Genomic DNA, 22,672 nt, shown 5'->3' on the forward strand with positions numbered 1-22,672 from the left:
TCCTCTCCTCTGACAGACGCCAGGCAGAACACTGTTGAGTCGGGCTCCCAGAAACAGTGCGTCTTGCGAAGGAGTCAAGCAGGACTTTGCAAAGTTGATCGCGAACCCCAGGTCCCTCAGGAGTTGGACTGTCTTCCTTGTGTGGTCGACGGCGATGTCCTTAGAGTTCGCCCAGATGAGCCAGTCGTCCAGGTACGGGTACACACGGATTCCTCAGATGTAGCTGCGCCGCCACTGAGGCCAGGGACTTGGTGAACACTTGCAGCGCCGAATTCAACCGCAAGGGAAGGGCCTTGAACTGGTAATGTCTTTGAACCACAAAGTGTAGGTACTGGCTGTGTCCCTTGTGTAGGGGGATGTGAAAATAGGCATCTTCCAAGTCCAGCCACAATAGAAAATGCCCCTTTTCCAGCTGTCCTAGACCATGCTGCAGGGCCACCACCCGAAACTTTTGGGACTTGATGTAGTTGAGAGGGCAGATGTCCAGAATGGGCCTCCAACCGCCGGTCATCTTTCGGACAAGGAAGTGACCAGAGTACACGCCGGAGCCCCTTCAGGACAAGCTCGACTGCCCCCTTTAACATGGCCTCCAGCAGCAGCTGAGGGACCTGGTTTTCCTGACGGCCCACTGGTGGTATCCTTGGACACTTCCTTTGGAACTCTAGGGTGTGTCCGTGGGCAAGAGCGTCCAGCACCCAACTGTCGGTGGAGATGGTCTTCCACACGCTGATGAAGTTCGCCAGCCCGATTCCACGGCCGGTTCAATCTTGCTTTGACGATGAAGCGCCGCCTTGGGGGCCTTGACGACAAAGATGTCCACCTCTATTCTTGGCGCGGCCCCTGTAGGTCTCCTGGGTCGATGAGCAGGGGGCGCTGACGGTAGGACGAGACACCTCCTCCGAATCCTTTAAAGGAACTTTGGGATTTCCCTCCAGAAGTCCGAAAGGACGGCCGCTGTTGCAGAAGCGTACCCAAGGCAAGAGCAGTCTCGGTGTCCGCTTTGATGGCCTGGAGAGACTTGCTCACAGTCTTTGCAAACAAATTGTCCCATCGAAGGTGCATGTCCAACACCTTCGACTGAACATACTGGCGGAAATTCGTGGCCCTCAGCCAGCCTCGCTGACAAAGGCAAATGCTGTTGCCCATCTGGCGGAATTCCATGTCGGCAATGTTAGTGGCCACTGTAATGGCGTGGTCCGAAGCCACCTCGCCTTCCTGTAGAATCTTAAACGCTTCAGCCAGCTTGTCTGGATGGAAATCCAGAAGGGGGAGCCATCTTGAACCAAAGTTTCCTGTCTTAACGCGCTATGATGGCGAGGGCATTAGCAGCCTTGATAGTCGTTGCTGCAGACGAGATCACACTTCGCCCCATGGCATCCAACTTCTTCCCCTCACCGTCTGGGAGTGGGGGTGTGGGAGAGGGCGGCAGTGGACCGTAAACACTTAGGTGCAGAATGCAGCATTCTGTACTTCTCGTAGCAATCCCTCTTCGCCAGAGCGGATGAAGGGTCCTTCATGAAGGACAAACCCTCGTCCCAAATGTCATCCAACAACGGGATCGAAAGTACCGTCTTTCTCTTCGTCTCCCGGCACTGGTAAAGGAAACCCGCTGTAACGCTTACCTGAACTCTGCGGGGACACTCACGAATGGAACTACGTGACAAAGTTCTTCTCAAGGATATTCAACTCTTTCTACTTCCTCAATAAGAACTCCTAAACAAAAAACACACAAAAATTCCTTAGGATATGAATGGCCCCCACTGTCCTATGGTCAGCTAGAATTTCTACAACTGTTTAAGTGTGCTAGCACACTCCTTCAGTTATCCCTCTTTACCTTAATTATTTTTTGGGCGAGCTCTCCATCCTGCATCTGTGCAGGGGCTCTTGTTCTGCAGAGGGGAATTCCGGATAGGGTACTAAGGGCACGGAGATGAGAGCTTGATTAAGTATTCAAGAGTTGCAGGGAGCTCAGAATAACTGCGCCAACAGGGAATACCCAAGGCTAACAATTTGGAATTAAAATGTTCTAGAAAACCCCAACGAATAGTGTAAGGTCTAACTCTAGGAACACGGGCTTAGGAAGGGTGAAAAAATGACAATAGTGCAATTAAATTTTCAACGAGCACAACCAATCCACGGTAAAGTGTTCAGTGAGTTAATAGGAGCGAGAGGCAGCAATCTGACAAAAACCCCAGTGGAGCCCCACGGGAAATGAGGAATAAATGGACCTGTGGTGAAATGCGTGCATAAAGGCGCCAAAACCATAAAACAGTTTACTTCAGAAAAAGGCTCTAACACCATGAGGAGCGGGAACAAGCTCTGTATGCTGTGCGCGATAACTCCGCAATGCTATGATGCAAAAGAGAGAAACTGCAGCGCGTTACACATTCAAAACACTTAAAATTATTACGAGGTTCACTTTAGAAAACACCCCCGTAAACATGAGGTTAACATGAGCTTCGTTCGAAACGTGTGTACTCTAGGTTCACTTCAGAAAACTACTCTTAACATGAAGGGGTTTCAAAGAGCTCCGTTCAAAACGTGCGCACACAAGGTTCACTTCAAAACGTGTAACCGGCAACAACTTGCAACAATATAACACTTCTGAAGTAAGCATTAATACACTATCAACAAGGGAAGGAGCAGATACTTGCGGTGGGAGCTACTGACTGGAATCACACAAACTATGTAGGAGGGCACTGTGACAGGAAATTCGGAAGTGACTGGGAACTGCAAAAGAACAAAGGGCTGCTATGGTCAAGGAATACTAGTAAGGGCTAAGGAAACAAAAACTGTGGCCATATCAGTGTATATAACAGAGGACAGGGCAGCGGTAAGCGTTAGCTGGAGACTGCAACGCGAAGCAGGGAACGCTCGAGGGGAGGGGTTTAAATAGGTGCAGAGAGGCAATGACTAGACTTAACACTGCTCACAACTCAGAATAACATAGGTAGCCATGTTAGGAGTCAGGAAGTAACTAACTATGCCTTCCATTGCACAGAGTTGTTTTTTCCCAAAATCCAAGAATGGTAAACTGAAGACCAATTCTTTTTAGAGGCAACTAAATTAACTTTCTGTGATCATGACACCCGCTTTCACCTCCTCTGGAACGAGCCAATCTCGTCGGGTGGTGAAGATATGGCCTGGGAGACGGGAGATCCCCAGGCCGCAGTCGTCCGTGCCAGTGCCCGTCGTTGCTGTGTCTGGTTTTGTGTCATCCCTTGGTGGGGGCAAGGGGTGAAAAGGTGGAGGGGGGGGTGTGAACTCCTCTTCTTGGGTTGTGGTTCCTACGATTGCCTTGGAGCCACGGGTGGGTAGCCGCTGTAAGAGGCATCATTGTTCGGATTTCCGAGCACAGGGTATGCAGAGCCGTAAGAATGTCCACAGATATCCCTGGGTGGTTGTTGGGGTGGAGGTGATGGGCGCTTGCAGCTTTGGATGATGCGCTCCGTCGTCACAGGACTGCTGCTCGTCGGTCTCCTCAGTACATTAGGCATGGCCCTCTTCGGGATACCCCCCGCAGGGCCGGCTCTCGACGCATCTCCCTTCCTGGAGGACCGGGAGGCTGGTGAGCTCTTCCTTTGAGGAAATGTCTGTGCGCTGGAGGCCTACCGTGCCCCCCCCCCCTCTCTGCGACCAGGGGAGATGGTTTCGGTTAAATGACGGGCATCACCTTCTCCGGAGTCTTTTCAATGGGCTGGAATGATGACTCCCTCCTGGCAGGCAGGGATACCCTCGCCATAGGGGCCGTGCCCTGCGAATACCGCCCCAGCGGCCTTCGCGAGGGACGCCACTACTACGTTGGTGGAGACGTGGGGCTTCGTCTGATGCCTCTGGACCTTTGTGGTCCTGGCAGAGTCCACGGCCTTCGCCTTAGGGGGAGGGTCGGAGCCCCGCTCCACCTTGGCCTTTTCCGTAGGGCCGTGCTGGGTCTTCTCCAAAAGCTTACCCGGATGGACAGACTTCCTCTTCTTCGAAGAACATGAGCGTTGGCTTGTGGTCGAATGTGCTGGAGATGCTGAACTCGCCCTGGCTGCCGAGGAGCCAGTCGCAACGGCGCTCCCGGAGTAGGGGACTCGCGGTGCTTGGCCTTATGTTAGACACCTGCGAGAGGGGCGCCCTCCAAGGTCTTAAAAGACCACTCCGCTTTCTTCTTCTGGGCAGGGTAGGCAGGCTGCCAGGACTCACCCAGAGCAGGGGCCTTGGCCAGCAGCCACTCGTTGAGGCGCTTGCGTCGGTCGGCCCGCGTGCTCAGCCCCATCTCCCGACAAGCCACACAGTCGTCCTCCACATGCGACTGGTCCGAATGTAGTCAGTAGAGGCACAGGGAATGTCCATCGTCTGAAAAGACGTTCCGTAGGTTGCAGCCGGGGCAAACCTTGGAGAGGCGCAGAGTCCTTCTCCACCATGTCCACATGGGGTAGGCCTCGAAGAAGCTTCTGAAATCCTCCAAGAAGAAGCTCAACAAAAACCCACCCTTTGAGGGGCGCTGAGGAATCCGAAAACGGGTCCCTGTTAATCAGAAGGTTAATTGGTGGAGCTTGAGGCTCGATTGACTGAAAAAATAGAGTAAAACTCTTAGTAAAACAAAAAATAAATTACAAAAAAAGCGAAAAACGCAGTAAGAGCTCGAGAGCTATAGCACAAGGATTCCCAACACTTGAGCGTGCAGTAAAAACTTGAAGGTGGCTGCCAGAGGTAGATGGCAGTCATTGGCTGGGGGCAGTATGACCCAGAGACCAGTGATTGGTTGTTAGGTGAGAGTTCAGAAGTGAAACAAACTGATTTTCTTTACCGAGGATTCTCAGCCCGACGACTGGGAATATTAATGACCATGTGAATCCATGCCAGACCCCATGCTGGAGAAGGGAATAGTTTCTTACCTGTAACTCAATTTCTCCAGCATTGGTATCTTTCATGGATTCACATGCTTAGAATATTCCCCGTCGTCAGACTGGGACCCCTCGGTACACATATATAGCCTTTTCCAATAGGAAAACTTCCGACACTTTTGTGTCCTATCTACGTCCTTTTAGGACCCGCCTACGCATGCTCCGTAGGCCGTCCCCGTATAAGAGGCCCGCCCCCGCGGTTCCCCTTCAGATTTCGGCCCCTCCAAAGTTGGAAGGGTTAAATTTATCAATTAAATACATTACATTCCGGGGAGGTTGGCGGACGCATGTGAATCCATGAAAGATACCAATGCTGGAGAAATGGAGTTACAGGTAAGAAACTATTCCCTTCTCCAGCATTGGATCTTTCATGGATTCACATGCTTAGAATAGATTGTATAGCAGTAACACTTGAGACGGCGGTGAGAATGCAATGTAATATACCCTCAACATACTACACAATGCATATGTACAGTAGGAATAAGTTACCGCACATAACCTTACCCACCTAAAATAAACTGTCATTAAAAAGGTAGACAACAGATTCTCCACAGCGTGGAGCTTACCTTACTGAAACAGATGGCGCAGGACAGCTCTTCCCATCTGCACCTCGTCCGCATGCTGCCTGGCAAGGCAGTAGTGGCGGGTAAACGTGTGGGGCACTGACCATGCCGCAGCTTGGCATATGTCCGTCAACGGAACTCCTGCCCATAAAGCTGTTGAGGAGGACATTGATCTTGTAGAATGGGCTCTAGGATGTCCTTGCAGTGGCCTTCCGGCCTTAGAGTGACAAAACGCAATCGTCGATGAGACCCATCGAGCCAATCCTTGTTTAGAGATTGCTTTTCCTCTCGTCGACGGACCATATGCGACGAACAGTTGTCTAGTAGACCTGAATTCCTGTGTACGATGTAGGTAAAATGTCAGAGCCCTCTTATCGTCCAGGGTATGAAGAGCTTTTTCTGCTGCCGATGATGTGGCGAAGAAAGTAGGGAGAACAATGTACGAGTGTTTGTGATACACTGTCGGAACTTTTGGGACGAACATAGGATTAGTTGCCAGGACTACTTTGTCCTTAAAGAATCTTAAGTATGGCGGGTCTACGACCAGCGCTTGCAGTTCCGAGATTCTTCTAGCTGATGTGATAGCAATCAAGAATGCCAGCTTCCACGATATGAATTTTATGTCGGACGTGGCCATAGGCTCAAAAGACGGTTTCATTAAGCCTGCCAACACTGTGTTGAGACTCCAAGTCGGGGGGAAACGTTTTTCCGGGGGAAAGGCTCGAAATAAACCCCTCATGAAGTGTTTTACAAGTCTGTCGCTAAATAGAGGAGACTGCCTTTTCCTTGTGAACCTCGAGATGGCCGCCAGGTGCACCTTTATCGATGCGAAGGATAATCCCCTCTCCGCCAAGAGGAGCAGGTAAGGTAGAACTTGTTCCGGCGTTACCGACAACGGTTGTAGGCCCTGTTGTCCCCTACACCATTCGCAGAACCTCTGCCACTTATAGGAGTAGGATTTGTTTGTAGAAGGGGCTCTAGCCGCCTGCAGAATTTTTTGACAATCCTCCGAAACGTCCAAAGCACCGAACTCCGAAAAGTCAGGAGCCAGGCTGTAAGGTTGAGACTGTCCGGATCGTGATGCCACACCGTGCCTTTGTCCCGGGATAGTAGGTTCAGGGCTTTCGGAAACCCTATGGGATGTTCCAGCGACAGGTGAAGCAGGTCGGAGAACCACGGTTGCCTTGGCCAGTATGGTGTCACTAGAATTACCCGGCAATTGTATCTGCGTATCCACTGTATTGTCCTCCGTATGAGGGGGAACGGGGGAAAAGCATAGAGGAACATGTCCGTCCATGGGAAGGAGAATGCCTCCCCCCTGGAGCCCTCTTGAGGCCATCTGCTTGCGAATTGCTCGCATTTCTTGTTGTCTTTGGTCGCGAAGGCGTCCGGAGGGGGGTGACCCCATTTCTCGAACACTTTCATCAGGTGAACTGTGTCCATTTCCCACTCGTGTATCTGGGCCATGCTTCTGCTGAGGGAGTCTGCTTGGGAGTTCCTCACTCCTGGAAGGTGATGAGCCACGATGGAAATTTCGTGCTTTAATGCCCAATGCCATGTTTTCTGTGCTTCTATGGAAAGAGTTCTTGATCGCGTCCCTCCTTGTTTCCTCAGATAAAACATGGCCGTTGTATTGTCGGTCAGTATTCGTACTCGCGAGCCCTTGATGTGTGGTAGGAATGCCTTCAAGGCCCATCGTACTGCTCTGAGTTCTAACACGTTTATGTGTAGGAGTGACTCCGTTGGAGACCAGCGACCCTGCGTTTGGAGAGCACCCATGTGAGCTCCCCATCCGGTTAGGGACGCATCCGTGACTATGGTTCGCTGAAACTCCGGCTCCTGTAGGGGTACGCCGTTGTTCAGATTGTGGAAACTCTGCCACCACTGAAGGGTCCGAAGCAGCTTGTCGTCGATGGTTATCTTGTCTGACCACGATCCTTGAGCCTGCGTCCATCGGTCCGCGAGGAATTCCTGGACTGTTCTCATGAATAGGCCACAGTTTTCCACCAGATGGATGCAGGATGCCATGGCTCCTAGGACCGAAACGTATTTTCTCACTGAGATCTTGGTGTTTCGCCGTAGTCGGCATACTTGTTGATTCAGTCTTGAGGTTCTGTCGAGAGAAGGTTTCACTAGCCCTAACTGGGTCTCGAACTGTGCCCCCAGGAATACCAGCGATCTCAATGGCTGCAGAGGATTTTTCGAAGTTTATGGCGAATCCCAGCTGTTGTAGAAGCTGCATGGTGGCTTGTAAACTTGTGTTGGTCGACGCTGGGGAGGATCCCCTTACCAGCCAGTCGTCGAGGTATGGGTTTACATGGTGGCCTTGCTTCCTTAGCCAGGCCGCTACTGGAGCCAGGCATTTCGTCAACGTTCTGGGGGGAGGTCTTGAGCCCAAAAGGAAGAGCCATGAATTGGTAGTGAGTCCGCCCTATTAGAAATCTTAGGAATTTCCTGTGTTTCCGACACATTGGAATATGGAAATACGCGTCCTGTAAATCCAGGGACGCTAGAAAATCCCCCTCTTGAACGGCGCGGATCACTTCCTGCAGAGTGAGCATCTTGAATTTTAGGCTCTTCAAAGATTTGTTGAGATCGCGTAAGTCTAAAATGGGACGCCATTTGCCGTTCGGCTTTTTTACGACGAAATATCTTGAGTAGACTCCTTGACCTCTGTGATGTTGGAACTAATTCTATCACGCCCTTTGCTAACATGAGTGTTACCTCTTGTTGCAGTATCTTCAGATGGGAATGAGCGGTGAACGCAGGTGGAATTTGCGGAGGGCTGTGTTTGAATTGTAGAGAGTGTCCGTTTCTTATAGTATCCAGCACCCATTGATCCGTCGTTATTCGTTCCCATTCGTCTACATATGCTGAAACCTCCCCCCAGAACGGTGTCACTGCTGATCTTTATTTTGCTTGTCTCTCGACGACGGATATGATGGTCTTTTTCTGGAATTCTGGAAGTTCCGGCGACGGTTTGCCGTTTGGGAGGCACGTCTGTATCCCTGGTAGGGGTAAGCAGATCTGCCAAAGGATCTGTGTCCAGATGCAGAGAATCTTGAATTACCTGAAGCCCCTCTAAAGGGACGAAAAGACTTGTAGTTTCTGCCACTCTGGAGGGCACCCAATGAACGTGCCGTGTCCGAGTCCTCTTTCATTCCCTTTAAGGCTTCGTCCACCTTCTCACCGAAAAGAAGGTCTCCCTCAAAGGGCATATCTAAAACTTTGTATTGTACTTCTGGCCTGAAGTAGGTACACTTAAGCCATGACTGTCGACGTAATACGACCCCATTATTGACTTGCTTGAAGCCTGACTCAGCGAGGTCCACCGCGATGTTTATTGCGTGATTTGAGGCTTCCTCACCTTCTCGGACGAGTAACATCGCTGCCTTCCTATGCTCTTCCGGAGGATGATCAAGCAACGGAGCTAGCCTGTGCCACATCTCCCTATCGTATCTGGCAACAATTGCCAGAGAGTTTGCGGCCTTTACTGTGGTCGCTCCCACGGATAGCACTTTTTTGCCAAAGGCATCTTGGCGTCTCGCTTCGTTCTCAGGAGTCGTCGTGCACTTGTGCTGGGCCTTCGCCTTCCTCGCCGCCGACACCACTGAGTCTGGCGTTGGTTGGGAGGATAAACACTTGGGGGTAGACTCTAGAGCCTTAAACTTTTTTTCCAGGCGTCCTTTCACTGCCGGCTCTGAAAACGGGTGACGCATGAGATATCCGACATGGCTCCCCTGTCAGACTCCGAATCGGGCAGCTCACCTTCCTCTTGTGCCAGTGCTGAGATTGGCGTGCGTAGGTGCGTCGGTTGACGGGACGGGCCTGGCTCGTCGATGGGTGACTGTGGCAGGTTTGCCTGAGGTAGTCTCTGGTCCAACGACTAACAACGATTGAAGCGTGGACAGAATTTCCAATGACAAAACAGATTGAGGATTGAGAAGAGGGGCAGATACCGGTATAACGGATCCCCTTGTCGACGACTTGTCAGCCACTCGTAGCCCTAGGTCTGCTGGGCCAGCTATTCTCTCATTCTCGTCCTCCGAGGACAGCAACACAGCCTGTTCTTGTAGTAAAGTATCCGGGGGGATCGGATCAAAAACTTCAGGCCTCCTGTAGAACCCCCATCGACGAGGCCATCGTCGACGTCGTTGTGACGGTGGATGCCACCTGTGGCAGGGTGGAGGCCGATGACTGGGCCGCCGTCGACGACGGTGACTTAGCAGGAGGTTTTGGCGGTCCCACCTTTTCCACACTTGGCTTGCTTTTACTCGACTCTCGACTCGTGGTCGATCTATGATGAAGACGATTTCTTTGACGAGGAGTCTCAAGTTGAGTGACTTCCAGACGACTCTTTTTCCGTCGGTCGAGATTTCTTCGCCGGTGGTTCCGACGAGGTGGCGCGGCGTGATGTTTTTGCCGATTGTGTGGAGCCTACCCCCGAAGGGGGGTGTGCCCCCGCTCCATCATTCAGCCATGCCACCAGTCGTCGACTGCGGTCTTTGAGGGTTTTTTGAGAAAACCCTTTGCATATGTCGCAGTTATCCGCCAAATGATGAGGGTGGAGGCAATATATACAATCCATATGTCCGTCCCCCTCGTAAACATTTTTCAAGCCGCACGTCGCGCATGGGTGGAACAGCGCTTTTCCTGACACGAAGGACATTTTCTGTACTCAAATTCCAGTAATGCAACCTTGTACAAAATAGTAAGACAACGCGAGGAGATCCCACTACTTTGGAGACGGTTGAAATCTGAAGGGGAACCGCGGGGGCGGGCCTCTTATACGGGGACGGCCTACGGAGCATGCGTAGGCGGGTCCTAAAAGGACGTAGATAGGACACAAAAGTGTCGGAAGTTTTCCTATTGGAAAAGGCTATATATGTGTACCGAGGGGTCCCAGTCTGACGACGGGGAATATTCTAAGCATGTGAATCCATGAAAGATCCAATGCTGGAGAAATGGAATTACACTGAGGCCCCAACGAGACCCTGACGGGTGCAGACTGGATTGCCGTTTGCGCACCTTCAGCGCGCATTAAGTGTGCCTGCTGCGCTGTCTTGTTGCAGGAACATTAATGCCGGCAGGGAAGGCTAGGTGATCGCGATTTAATGCTGCAAGTAACAAAAAACAAAAAAAACTAAAAGAAAACTGCAGCCTCCAAGCAGGTGAGTCAGAGCAAAGCCCCCAAGAGCCTTAGTAACACACCAAACAACTTTAAAATCAATGAGCAAGATTTGGGGCAGGTATGTTTTTAAAATAAAATTGCTGATTAAAATTACAGCAGCCAGGAGCGCAACTACAGCTGCTTCCACTAGTTGGTCACATGACAAGACAAGCGTACCGTAACAGCTGCATCCATCTCCTTCTGCTTCTTCTCAAACACCTCTGCATCATCTTTGTCCTTCTCAAATTCCTTTTGACAACGATTTAACAAAAGCTTGCGAAAGTTCACAGTCACTGCAGGCTTGTCTGTTGTGGGGACCTTCAGCTAGAAAAGAAAAAAACTGCTTTGTAAGCAATGCATGTAAAGGAACTGTGCATGTTAACGAACACCTTTAAAAATAAAATTCACAATTCAGTTTCTGAACTCCCCCATCCCACCATGTCTCCTGATTGCCCACATTTTTAAGTTCTACAATCTGAGGCATGTTGGCGATTGTTATACTGGATTTCTATAATCTAGCCTGGAGGACAGATTTATAGGAGGCAAACCTCGTCAGTGAACAGGGACAACTATGGGAGCTGTATCCAAACCAATAAACGTAGCATGGAGAATGCTCAAGGCCAAGTCTCGGGAAGCAGTGAGCCTATATACAAACACTATACAAATTACTATTAGCAAACACTATAAAACCAAAATCATAAAATTAAATGCATTACCCACATAATCATATTGTGGGTGCTTGTATCTGCTTATATTCACATGCTGTGCATATAGTTCAGCATCTAGTGGGAATTGCAGACTATTGCATTTTTTTTCCAAAAGCTTAACAAGGACGTTTACCTGGCGTATCTCTAACACGATCTCCATTGTGACGTGTAGTGTAACCAAGATCCCTCACAAGTTGAGGTCGCCCCATTGTTTGTTTCTCCATGAGGGAGCATGAGGCGAATGAGTGAGAAGGAACAAGTTACTTACCTGTAAGTATTGTTCTCCAGCATGGGCTGGCATGGATTCACATGCTTATGAATATTCCCCGTCAGGCCGGGAATCCTTGGTATAAGAATTTACAGTTTCTCTTTCACACTGTCTTTCTTTTATAAACCAATCACTGAGCTCTGTGTCAAACTGCCCCCAGCCAATGACTGCCCTCAACCTAAGCCCCTCCTCTGGCAGCCATCTTTAGATTTGGTAGCACGTAAAGTGGCAGTATGACCAAGAAATGCCAGACAGGCGGGAGGGAGGGTTCGCATGTGAATCCATGCCAGAACCATGCTGGAGAACAATCGTTACAAGTAATTTGTTCATTCTCCAGCCTGGGGTCTGGCATGGTTTCACATGCTCATGAATAAAGAATACATAGCAGTACAGCATTACACAACCACGGGTGGTGGCAAGACTCAACAGAAGCAAATACTTTTCTTGCCTCTCGAACAGGCTCACCTTCAAGCGAACAGGTCGCGTATCACTGCTTGGCCAACCCTGGAAAACTCTGGACTCCTTGTTGTCGCAGTCAAATCTTGTGAAGGTGTTCATACAGCTCCACGTAGCAGCCCTGCAGATGTCCAGAAGGGGCACACCAGACAGGAACGCAGTCGTGAGCCATCACTCTGATGGAATGGGATCTGGGACGGCTGGGCAGCGGTCTGTTTGCCAACTGGTGACAGTGTGTGTCGCAGCTGGAGAGCCACCTGGAGATGCAAGCCTTGGACAAGGCCTTCCCATGGTTCACAGGACCAAAGGTCACGAATAGTTGAGATGTCTTCCGGAAACTCTTGTGCAAAGTCCGTTCAGCCAGCGACAAAGGTATTGGAAGAAATACAGGCAACATCAAAGGCTTGTATGGGTGGAATTCCGACAGGACCTTTGGCATGAAGGAGGAGTGCATTCGCAGCACAACCCTAGTTTTGTGAAAAGCCAGATCCGGCTGTTTGCAGGAAGGGGCCTGGATCTCACCTACCCTCCCTGCAGAGGTGATGGCCAGGAGAAAAGCAGTCTTCCACGAGAGGCATGATGCGTAGGCTTGAAAGCGCCCCCCGCATGAGCCTCGTCAGCACCACAATTGAGTTACCACGCAGGGGCAAGGGCCTTCACCGGCGGGAATGATCTAAACAGTTCTTTGAGGAACTCCCCGACCAGATGTGGGACCAAAGAGAAGACAGTCCCGGAGACCTGCTGTAGCGCAAGCTAAGCGCCAGATGCACCTAGATAGAGGCATGGTTCAAATCCTCAAAGGGTTGATCTTCTGCATTCAGCACCACGTTGCATAACGTTTCCACTTGTGCCCATAGCACTTGAGTTGATGCTGCCGCCGTGGCAAGGACCTCCCTCCCTGCAGTCTGCCGGTAGCTCGTACCCACTGAACTCTGGGTTGTGGTGCAGGATTGTGCCTCCTTCCCTGGTGAGCAGATCCGCGACCACGGGCAGCTTGACCGGAGGCGACATCGACAGGCTGAGAAGGCCCGAGTACCAAATCTGCCTCAGCCACGCTGTGGCGACTAGGATCATCTTGCATCGGCACAGTTTGAGTTGATTGATGACTCACAGCAGGAGAGGCAACAGAGGGCATGTGTACAGGAGAGGCCTTCCCACAGGAAGGAAAATGTGCCTCCCGCCATGCTCCTCAGCTGGTGGAACGTGCTGGTGAATTTCTGACATTTGGAATTAGTCGCCGTCGCAAACAGATCGATCAGGGGTCTGCCCCATTTGAGGAAAAGGCTGTCCACTCAATCCTGTCAAAGCTCCCACTTCTGGCAAGATCGCAGCTCCCCTACTGAGGGAGTCGGCAATGGTGTTTTTGACTCCCGCCAGGTGGAAAGGAAGGAGCAAGTTACTTACCTTAAGTGTTGTTCTCCAGCAAGGGTCTAGCATGGATTGACATGCTCATGAATATTCCCGTCAGGCTGGGAATCCACGGTAAAGAAAAAAAATCAGTTTCACTTCTGAACTGTCTTTCTAACAACCAATCACTGGTATCTGGGTCATACGGCCCTCAGCCAATGACTGCCCTCTACCTAAACCGCTCCTCTGGCAGCGATCTTCAGATTTGCTAGCACGTAAAGTGGCAGTAGGAGCAAGAGAAGAGGCGCAGAGGGGTAGGCGAGAGGGTTTGCATGTGAATCCATGCCAGACCCATGCTGGAGAACAGTTATAGGTAAGTAACTTGTTCCTTCTCCAGCATGGGGTCTGGCATGGATTCACATGCTCATGAATACAAAAATACATAGCAGTACACGCAAAACCACGGGAGGGGGAAAAGCTCGACATTAAGCATTGCTTACCTCCTCACCAGGCTCACCTTCAAGCGAACAGGTTGCGCAGCACTGCTTGGCCGACTCTGGACTCCTCCCTGGAATCCCAGTCGACGCAGTAGAATCTCGTGAAGGTGTGCGCCAACGTCCATGTAGCAGCCCTGCAGATGTCCAGGAGGGGCACACCAGACAGGAACGCCGTAGTTGCAGCGATCACTCTGGTCGAAAGGGCTCTCGGACTACAGACAACGGTCGGTTTGCCAACCGGTGACAATGGGTGATGCAGCCGGACAGCCACCTGGAAATGGAATCCTTAGAGAGGGCCTTCCCTTGGTTCACAGGGCCAAAGTTCACGAACAGCTGTGATGTCTTATGAAAACACTTTGTGCGGTCCACGTAGAACTTCAGCGCTCTAGCCAAATCCAGCGAGTGCAAAGTCCTCTCAGCCAGCGACGGTAAGAAAACAGTTAACACCAAGGGATTGTTGAGATGGAAGTCCGACAGCACCTTGGGCATGAATGAGGGGTGCGTCCGCAGCACCACCCTCGTCTTGTGGAATGTCAAGTACAGTGTTTCACAAGATAGGGCCTCAAACTCTCCCACTCGTGCATAGGTGATGGCCACAAGAAACACTGTTTTCCACGATAAAAACTTCAGCGGTGCTGAATGCATAGGCTTGACCAGGGGACCCATAAGCTTAGTCAGCACCACATTGAGCTCTCACGCCAGGAACGAACAGAAAAGTCCTTTTATGAATTCATTGACCAGGCGGTGTGACCATAACAACTGCCCTGGAGTTCTGGTGTAGCAGGAGATGGCCGCCAGATGAACCTTGAGGGAAGCATGGGCCAACCCTGCCCTGGCCAGCGACAGTCAGCACCTGCAGGGCCGTAATCCGTAGAGGGTCAAGTTTCTGTGCACAGCACCTGACGGCGAACCTCTTCCACTTACGCATTTCAGTGTAGACGAGACCCTGGCCTTGGCAAGCACTTCCTTGCAGTCCGCTGGGAGATCGTATCCAAACTCTAGCGCTGCAGGAGCCAGGCCTGCAAGTTCTGCGACCCTGGGCCGTGGTGCAGAATCGCGCCTCCTTTCCTGGCGAGAAAATCTGCATCTGCCGGAAGCTTGACTGGATGGGGCACTGACATTTCCAGAAGGTCCGGGTATCATATCTGCCTCAGCCACGCTCGTGCGACGAAGATCATTCTGCACCAGGACCGTCAGAGTTGATTGATGAGTCGCAAGAAGCAAAGGCAACGGGGAAACGCATAAACAGGCTGTCCCATGGGAAGGAGAACGCATCCCCCATGCTCCCCTGCTGGGGAAACCTGCTGGCAAACCTCCGGCACTTGGTGTTCGTCACCGTCGCAAACAGATCCATCTGGGGATTTTCCCATTGTTCGAGGCTACCACTTTTACCAACAGCCTCTAACATACCGCCGGTTTATTTTTATATTAACTTTACTCCGGTAGGTTTTATTTGCCAAAACTTTTATAATAATTCTTTCTCATGTCTTTCTCTGAGATCCTAACCCCAGGTCGGGGATCCTTTGTTCGTCCTTTTGGCGGGCTTCTGCCAAGAAGCCCTCCTTTAGGTTCCACGGAGTCTGGGGTGGACCCATTGTGTGGGAGGGGGAGTAAGCCCCCTGGACAGGGTTGCCTAAGCAACCCAAGTCGCATTCTGCCCCGATAGGCTGGGGGGTCTCCCGCCAGGATGACCACTCCACTGTGTGAGTGACAGCTAGGCTGTATGAATGGGGGTCTTTCTGCATAAATGCAGGGTCTTGAGGACTGCAAGAGAAAGACGTCGCCACTGGAACTAAGAAGCCGAAGAGGAGAGAAGCCAAAGACATCTGCAACAACTGAACCATCTGTGAAGCCCTGCTGCAGCATCTCACCACTTTTCTCCACACGACGAGAAGATCTTCAAGAGCCTTCTTCCCTTGAGCTGGTGGGGCCAACCAGTTTGCCAATCGTCTTCCAGGACCTGCCTTGGTCGAATTGCCAGTGCCCTGCACTCGGAGACCGGATAGCCAGGCACCCGTCCACCACAACCGCGATTTAAAGGAGTGTACCTTTTAATCTGTTTAGGCATCATTGCGGCTGGCTTCTTCCCTGGGCAGTGCAGGAACTCGAACCTTCCTCCACGACGAGAGCCTCTCTTCCTCTGCTGGACAACACGAACTGCAGGAACTGCCAGGAACCACTGCAAGAGCCGCTTCCAATTTTTCCAGGTACATTGTTCCGCCAGGCCTCCCGTTTCGTGGGGTACTGCTAAATGTGTTTGAAATACTTTACCTAGCTCCTGGGTTGGCCGCCCCTATCGACTAACATTATCTTTTACCTTCTGCACCCTTCTTTTGAATCGATAATCCAAAGACTTGACTGCAGCGACTAGAACACTTTGAGCCTGGGTACATTGCCCTGTACCACTAACTCTGGCATAGGCCTATTGACTTTGGCTAAATCTGTTACAAACTGCCTTCACTAGATTCCTTTTCATCCTCAACTGTGTTGGTGCACCAAAAACTCTTATAACCACTCTTCCTTCCCTCAGTATTGTTGAAGTGTCATTTTGCTTGGTTTTCACCTATGTATGACTATTGCTAAAGTACTACCTTGTCTAACTTGTTCACAATCCACTTGGGAAGTGTTGCAAGTGTGTTCAAGGGGTTAACTATATAACTTGTCCTTTCCCTCCCTTTTTTGTGGCATTTCTGCTTAGTTTACACGGTGCTATTTTGCTCAGTTTTCGATCTGGCTCAAACTGGTCTACAACTTAATTAGGGAGTTGTGTTTACTTTTCTTCAATTTTAACTTGCTTTAATAACTGATTGATGTGTTGAACTAGAAGTGTGTAAAATAAATATATATATATATTTTTAATACAAAGCTTTGGTCAGTGTTTCCTTGTACCATAGTATTGTAGTCCTATTGTGTAAACCCAAAATACTGGTCATCTCCCTCTTGATACAAGTCTGACTGCTTAGCCACAGCTACAAACTAAATCTTTGGGTACAGACTGATACCAAAGGGGATTTATTGCATCTACCTGTAGTCTTAATCTTCTGTAGTGCTCTAAGGGAACTGCACAGGATTCTGCCTAACACGCTGTTAGGGAGAATTCTCAAAATGTGTTAATTCCGCTCTACCGTAGAGACCCCCCAGCTCTTTTGCTGAACTTTGGGACTCTGTACTTTTTAATTCTGTTTGTTTTCAGTGTTTATTTTCTATAGTTATGAATTTTAACCAACTCCATAGGCATCTTTTCATGTACAGTGACACAGGGAGGTCTTTTAATCTTCCCAAAGGTTTAGAAATCTTGTCTGGGATGAACTACTGTTTCCCAGAGAATTTAAAGTGAAATTGACTATACTAGTCTTTTCCAAATTCATAGACCCAACACACACCATCTTACAATGGAGTGCTGGGGGGGTTACATAGTATCCCTTGTGTCTACACACTCACGTAGCAGTCAAATGCTACCCTTTCCTATTGAAAAGGATGGTGGAGGTGGTTTTACAACAAACCACCATGATATTTCCCAACCGCAAACACTGGTAGCTAAAAATCACGGGAGCCATGTTTTTCAAGATGGCGCCTTAAGCCCCTTTGTTTAAACATGTCCTGGCCTTTTTTCGCCATTTCTTTTTGGAAAGGTCCTTCTAGCGTTTGTCTCCGTGCGCCAAACTAGGTTTGGTCCCTTTGTTCATGTGCCTTTGGCTGGCTTCAGGACCGAAATCCGCCCTTGGCCTTGGAGTGTCTGGGGTGGGCAAGAAGTGAGCGAGTTGCCCAAAACTCCCTGTTCTTATTCTCCTAAGAGACCCAAATGCACTCAGGTGTGATTGGCTGGCTGAGTGACAGCTAGGCTGGAATGAAAGAGTGAAAGGGAGAAAACAAAAGGCGAGTCTCCAGGACTGGAAGGCAGAGTCGACCACTGGAAAGAAAGAACTGAAGACGAGCTGGAAGAGGATGGCTGCTGCAACCACTGGACCGTTGGTTAGCCCGGTGAAGCCCTGCTGCAGGTCCTAATTGCCAAACTCCATTCGACAAAGAAGCTCCTTCAAGTACGTCTTCTTCCTCCGAGTTGGTGGGACCAATCAACTCTGATGACACCTGGATACCATTCTCAAGGCTTGTTAGGATTAACCAGGGAGAGGCACACCAGTTTGGTTTCCAGTAGCTGTAGAGTCAAGAACACAAAGTGACTCAATTTTGTTTGATTTCTTCAATGATCCCGTGCAGTGCAGGAGTCCCCCCGACGTCCTAACTCTTGTCCCCACGACTGAGGCTCAGGAGCAGCGAGACCTGCAGGAACTGCCAGGAACCACGACTTCAGCATCATTTGTTTTCTTCATATAAAGGTACTGTGCCAACCAGATTGGGAGAACGCCACTCCTGCGGTGAAAATGTGAGAAACTTTTCCAACTTGCAGGCCTAATCAGCTTGTGACCCCACAAATGATTCTTTTTCACAAACTACTTCTGAGAACTTTTGCCAGAACTGCACTTTCCTATCCAGAAGACCAGCCCATTGACTTTGGCCTGGCCTATTGACTTTGTCCTGGCCTATTGATTTGAATTGAATTATTTTGGTGAACAAACTATTTGCACTGCCTAGAAAGTATATATAATCGATTATACTTTTGTCCTTTTTGTTCAATGTTAAGTAACTGAACTGCCATTTGGCTCCTTTTTCAAGGGAGCTCAAACTAGCTCAAAAACTTGTATTGAAGTGTGTTGGTCTATAATATTAAGTTGCCTTCTTCTAGTGAAATGTTTTATAAATGATTGTGTAAATAAATTAATAAGTGTTTTACCAAGAAACCTTGAGTATGACATGCATTACTTACCGTAAAAGCATTTGATGGTTATATCTGCTTAGATTCACATGCTGTGCATATGGTCCGACATCCAGTGGTAACTGCGGAGTATTGCATCTTGTCTTTCGGGGACTGAAAGGGGACGTCGGCATAGGCGTGTCTGAAACCCTACCCCTATCGTGACGCATGTAGTACCCAACTCACGCTCCGGAGGTCCCTCCGATTGTATTTTTTCTGCCATGAAGGAGCCCAAGGCTATAGTGCGTGAGTACATGAACAGGGAAAGTAGTAAGAAGTCTATGTTCCTTCCACCCCGAGCGGGGAGGCAGGGAGGGCACATGTGAATCTAAGCAGATACAATCATCAGAAATGCTTTTACGTTAAGTAATTCATGTCTTCTGATGCTTGTTAATCTGCTTAGAATCACAGGCTGTGCATAGACTAGCGAGCAGTACCCGGAGTTGGAGGTGGGTTGTGAGAAGGAAGGAACAAGTTACTTACCTGTAACTGTTGTTCTCCAGCATGGGTCTGGCATGGATTCACATGCTCATGAATATTCCCCGTCAGGCCGGGAATCCTCGGTATAGAAAAAAAAAATCAGTATCAGTTTCGTTTCTGATCTCTCTTTCTTAGTAGTAACCAATCGCTGGTCTCTGGGTGATACTGCCCCCAGCCAGTGACTGCCCTCTCCCTCAGCCCCGCCTCTGGAAGCCATCCTCAGATTTGGTAGCACGTAAAGTGGCAGTATGACCAAGTGAAGAGCCGCCGAGGGGTAGGCAGGAGGGTTCGCATGTGAATCCATGCCAGAGAACAGTTACAGGTAATTAACTTGTTCCTTCTCCAGCATGGGGTCTCGCATGGATTCACATGCTCCTGAATGACAATGCATTACTTACCGTAAAAGCATTTCTGATGGTTGTATCTGCTTAGATTCACATGCTGTGCATAGTCCAACATCCAGTGGTCACCGCGGAGTATTGCATTTTGTTTTTCGTAGTCGAAAAGGGGACGTCGACAAGGCGTGTCTGTAACACTATCCCTATAGTGACGTGCAGTGTACCCACAATCCCTCACGCCTCGAGGTCCCTCTGTATTTTTTCTGCCCTGAGGGAGCCTTCTATACGCGAGTGAGTACAGAAAAGAGAGAGATGTGGAAAGATGTCTATGTTCCTTCCATCCGAGCAGGGAGGAAGGGTGGGCGCATGTGAATCTAAGCAGATACAACCATCAGAAATGCGTTTACGGTAAGCAATGCATTGTCTTCTGATGTTTGTTAATCTGCTTAGAATCACATGCTGTGCATAGACTAGCAAGCAGTACCCGGAGTTGGAGGTGGGTTGTGAGAAGGAACAGTAGAGAAAAGATGTCTTAATACTGCTTGTCCCACCTGGGAATCAGATCTAGAGTATCTAGACAGTAGTGTTTTGGAAAGGTGTGTACAGAACTCCAGGTGGCCGCTTTGCAAATGGACTCAAGGGGAAAGTTTGCAATGAATGCTATGGATGCCCCAGTGCCTTGAGTAGAGAGTGCTCTTGGCTTGAAGGGTAGTTCTTTCTTAGCAAGAATATAACAGAGTGATGCATTGACCAATCCATCTAGATATAGTGGACTATGAAACTGCATCTCTTTCTCTTCCTGCTGCCACCGAGACAAAGAACTGATTAGTCTTTCTCAGTGGCCTAGTTCTTTCCATATAAAACATGACAGCTCTGCGCACATCGAGTGTATGCAGGCTGTTTTCCCCCAAATTGGAAGAGTTTTGAAAGAACGTTGGTAGTTCTATTGACTGGTTGACATGGAATTTCGAAATTAATTTCGGTGCAAACCTTGGGTGTGTGCGTAGAACTACCTTATCTTTGTGAACTGTTACGAAGGGGTCTAGAATAGAAAGAGCCTGTAGTTCACTTACTCTCCTAATGGAGGTGGTAGCTATTAGGAAAGCAGTCTTAAGAGTGAGGTCCTTAAGAGTTGCCTTGTGCATGGGTTCAAAGGGTGAGCCCATGAGCCTGGTAAGTACTACATTAAAGGTCCCAGCCGGGAGCTGGGTTTGCTATCGGAGGGTGTATTCTCTTTACCCCCTCCATGAAGGCTTCGATAACTGGGACTTTCCACCATGACACCTTAAGTTGAGAGGTGGTGTATGCCGAAAGTGCCGCTAGATGGACTTTAATAGAATTGAACACTAGACCTGAATCCAGTAAATGGGTCAGGTAAAGGACAATTTGTGTGGGAGAGCAGTGGACTGGGTTGATGCCCTTAGCTCTACACCAGACGACAAATCTCTTCCACTTGCTAGAATAGCAGTGGCGAGTGTTGGGTTTTCTTGATTCTCTGAGAATGTCCATGCATCTCTGTGGGAGTTGTAAATGGCATATTCTATAACCTCAGGAGCAAGGCTGCTAAGTTCATGTTCTGTGGGCATGGGTGTAGTTTCTTGCCCTTGTCCTGTGACAGCAAGTTGTACGGGCAGGGCAGTTTCACTGGTGGGGACGGGGACATCTCCATCAGGTGTGCAAACCATGGTTGGCGGACCCACATCAGGGCTATCAGTATCATGGTGACTGGTTCCTGGTGCATCTTGTGCACTATCTTGTTCAGCAGAGGAGTGGGGGGGGGGGGGGGGGGGGAGTCATGGGGGGGTGGTAGGGGGGGCGGGGAAGCGTAAACAAATTTCCCGGACCATGGGATCCAGAGACTGTTCCCTTTGGAGCGGTTCTGTGGGTATCTGGAGGCATAATCTAGGCATTGTGAGTTGTCAAGAGTTGCGAAGAGGTCTATTTCTGGGAAGCCCCATTGTGTGAAGACGTCGAAGACGATGTCTTCGTGTAATCGCCATTCGTACTCCGAGGGCAGAGGAAAGTCTCTGCTGAGTTCGTCTGCTAGCAGATTGAGTTCCCCTGGTATATGTTGTGACAATAGGAACATTTTGTGTCTGAGAGCCCACTTCCAGATGTGTGGGACAGCTTGGACAGTCCTGGAGAGCGAGTGCCCCCTTGCTTGTTGAGGTAGTACATGGCTGTGGTGCTGTCCGTGAGGACCATCACTGTCTTCCCTTGTAGGTGTGTTGGAAGTCTTTTAGTGCCTTGAACACCGCAAGTAGCTCTAATAAGTTTATGTGCTTGGAAGCTACGCTCGGAGTCCAAACTCCGTAAGCAGTCTGATGGGATAGGGAGCCCCCCATCCTGTGAGTGATGCATCTGTGGTTAGAGTGGCTTCCACTGCCGGGGTGACGAATGGTTTCCCTATTACCAGGTTTTCCTTCCACCACCACCGTAGCGAGAGAACCAAGGCCTGCGAGACCACCACTAGATCGTCCCATTGTCCGCTGGCCTGACACCACTGGCTGTTGAGCCACTCTTGCATTGAGCGCAGGCACGCGTGAGGTACCAAATAAATACATGACGCCATCATTCCTAGCAAGCGCATTGCTTTGCATACCGTCACCTCTCGACCGGCCACATATTGAGGTATCTGAAACAGCATATTTTGGACCCTCTCGGAGGGGAAGACGAGGCCGTCCTTTGTTCGAATTAGAGCCCCTAGGAATTGTTCGACTTGGCTGGGGTCTAAGCTGGACTTCTTCTCGTTGATGGAGAAGCCCAGTTGGAACAAAAGGTCTACTGTCTTCTGGGTGTTTGAGAAGCATGTCTCGTAGGACTCCCGTTATGAGCCAATCGTCGAGGTAAGGGTATACCGAATGGACAACCTGCGCAGGTGGGCCGCTGCCACTACCTTCGTGAATACCCTCAGTGCAGACGCTATGCTGAAGGGTAGCACTCTGAACTGGTAGTGTTTGCCCTCTATCATGAACCTGAGGTATTTTCTGTGCACTGGCAACATCAAAATATGAAAGTATGCATCTTTCATGTCTAGTGTTGTCATGTAGTCCCCCTGAGATAGCAGGGGAATTACCTCCAGTAATGTTACCATACGAAATTTGTGGTTTTACAAATTTGTTCGCTGGGCGCAGATCTAGT

The 22,672-nt window shown here is 49.8% G+C and overlaps 1 protein-coding gene across 12 annotated transcripts in view; it reads right to left on the bottom strand.

Moving 5' to 3' along the window:
• Positions 1–22,672, bottom strand: part of EIF4G1 (eukaryotic translation initiation factor 4 gamma 1) — a 1,670,216-nt gene that overhangs the window by 343,578 nt on the left and 1,303,966 nt on the right. For all 12 annotated transcript variants that reach the window (XM_069618798.1, XM_069618805.1, XM_069618804.1 and 9 more), the window contains one exon: positions 10,803–10,949. In XM_069618798.1, coding sequence (XP_069474899.1) covers positions 10,803–10,949 — 147 coding nt within the window. The remainder of the gene's footprint in view (positions 1–10,802; positions 10,950–22,672) is intronic.

The sequence above is a fragment of the Ambystoma mexicanum genome, chromosome 10, assembly GCF_040938575.1.
Source record: "Ambystoma mexicanum isolate Mex_15411 chromosome 10, UKY_AmexF1_1, whole genome shotgun sequence".
Classification (NCBI taxonomy): Eukaryota; Metazoa; Chordata; class Amphibia; order Caudata; family Ambystomatidae; genus Ambystoma; species Ambystoma mexicanum.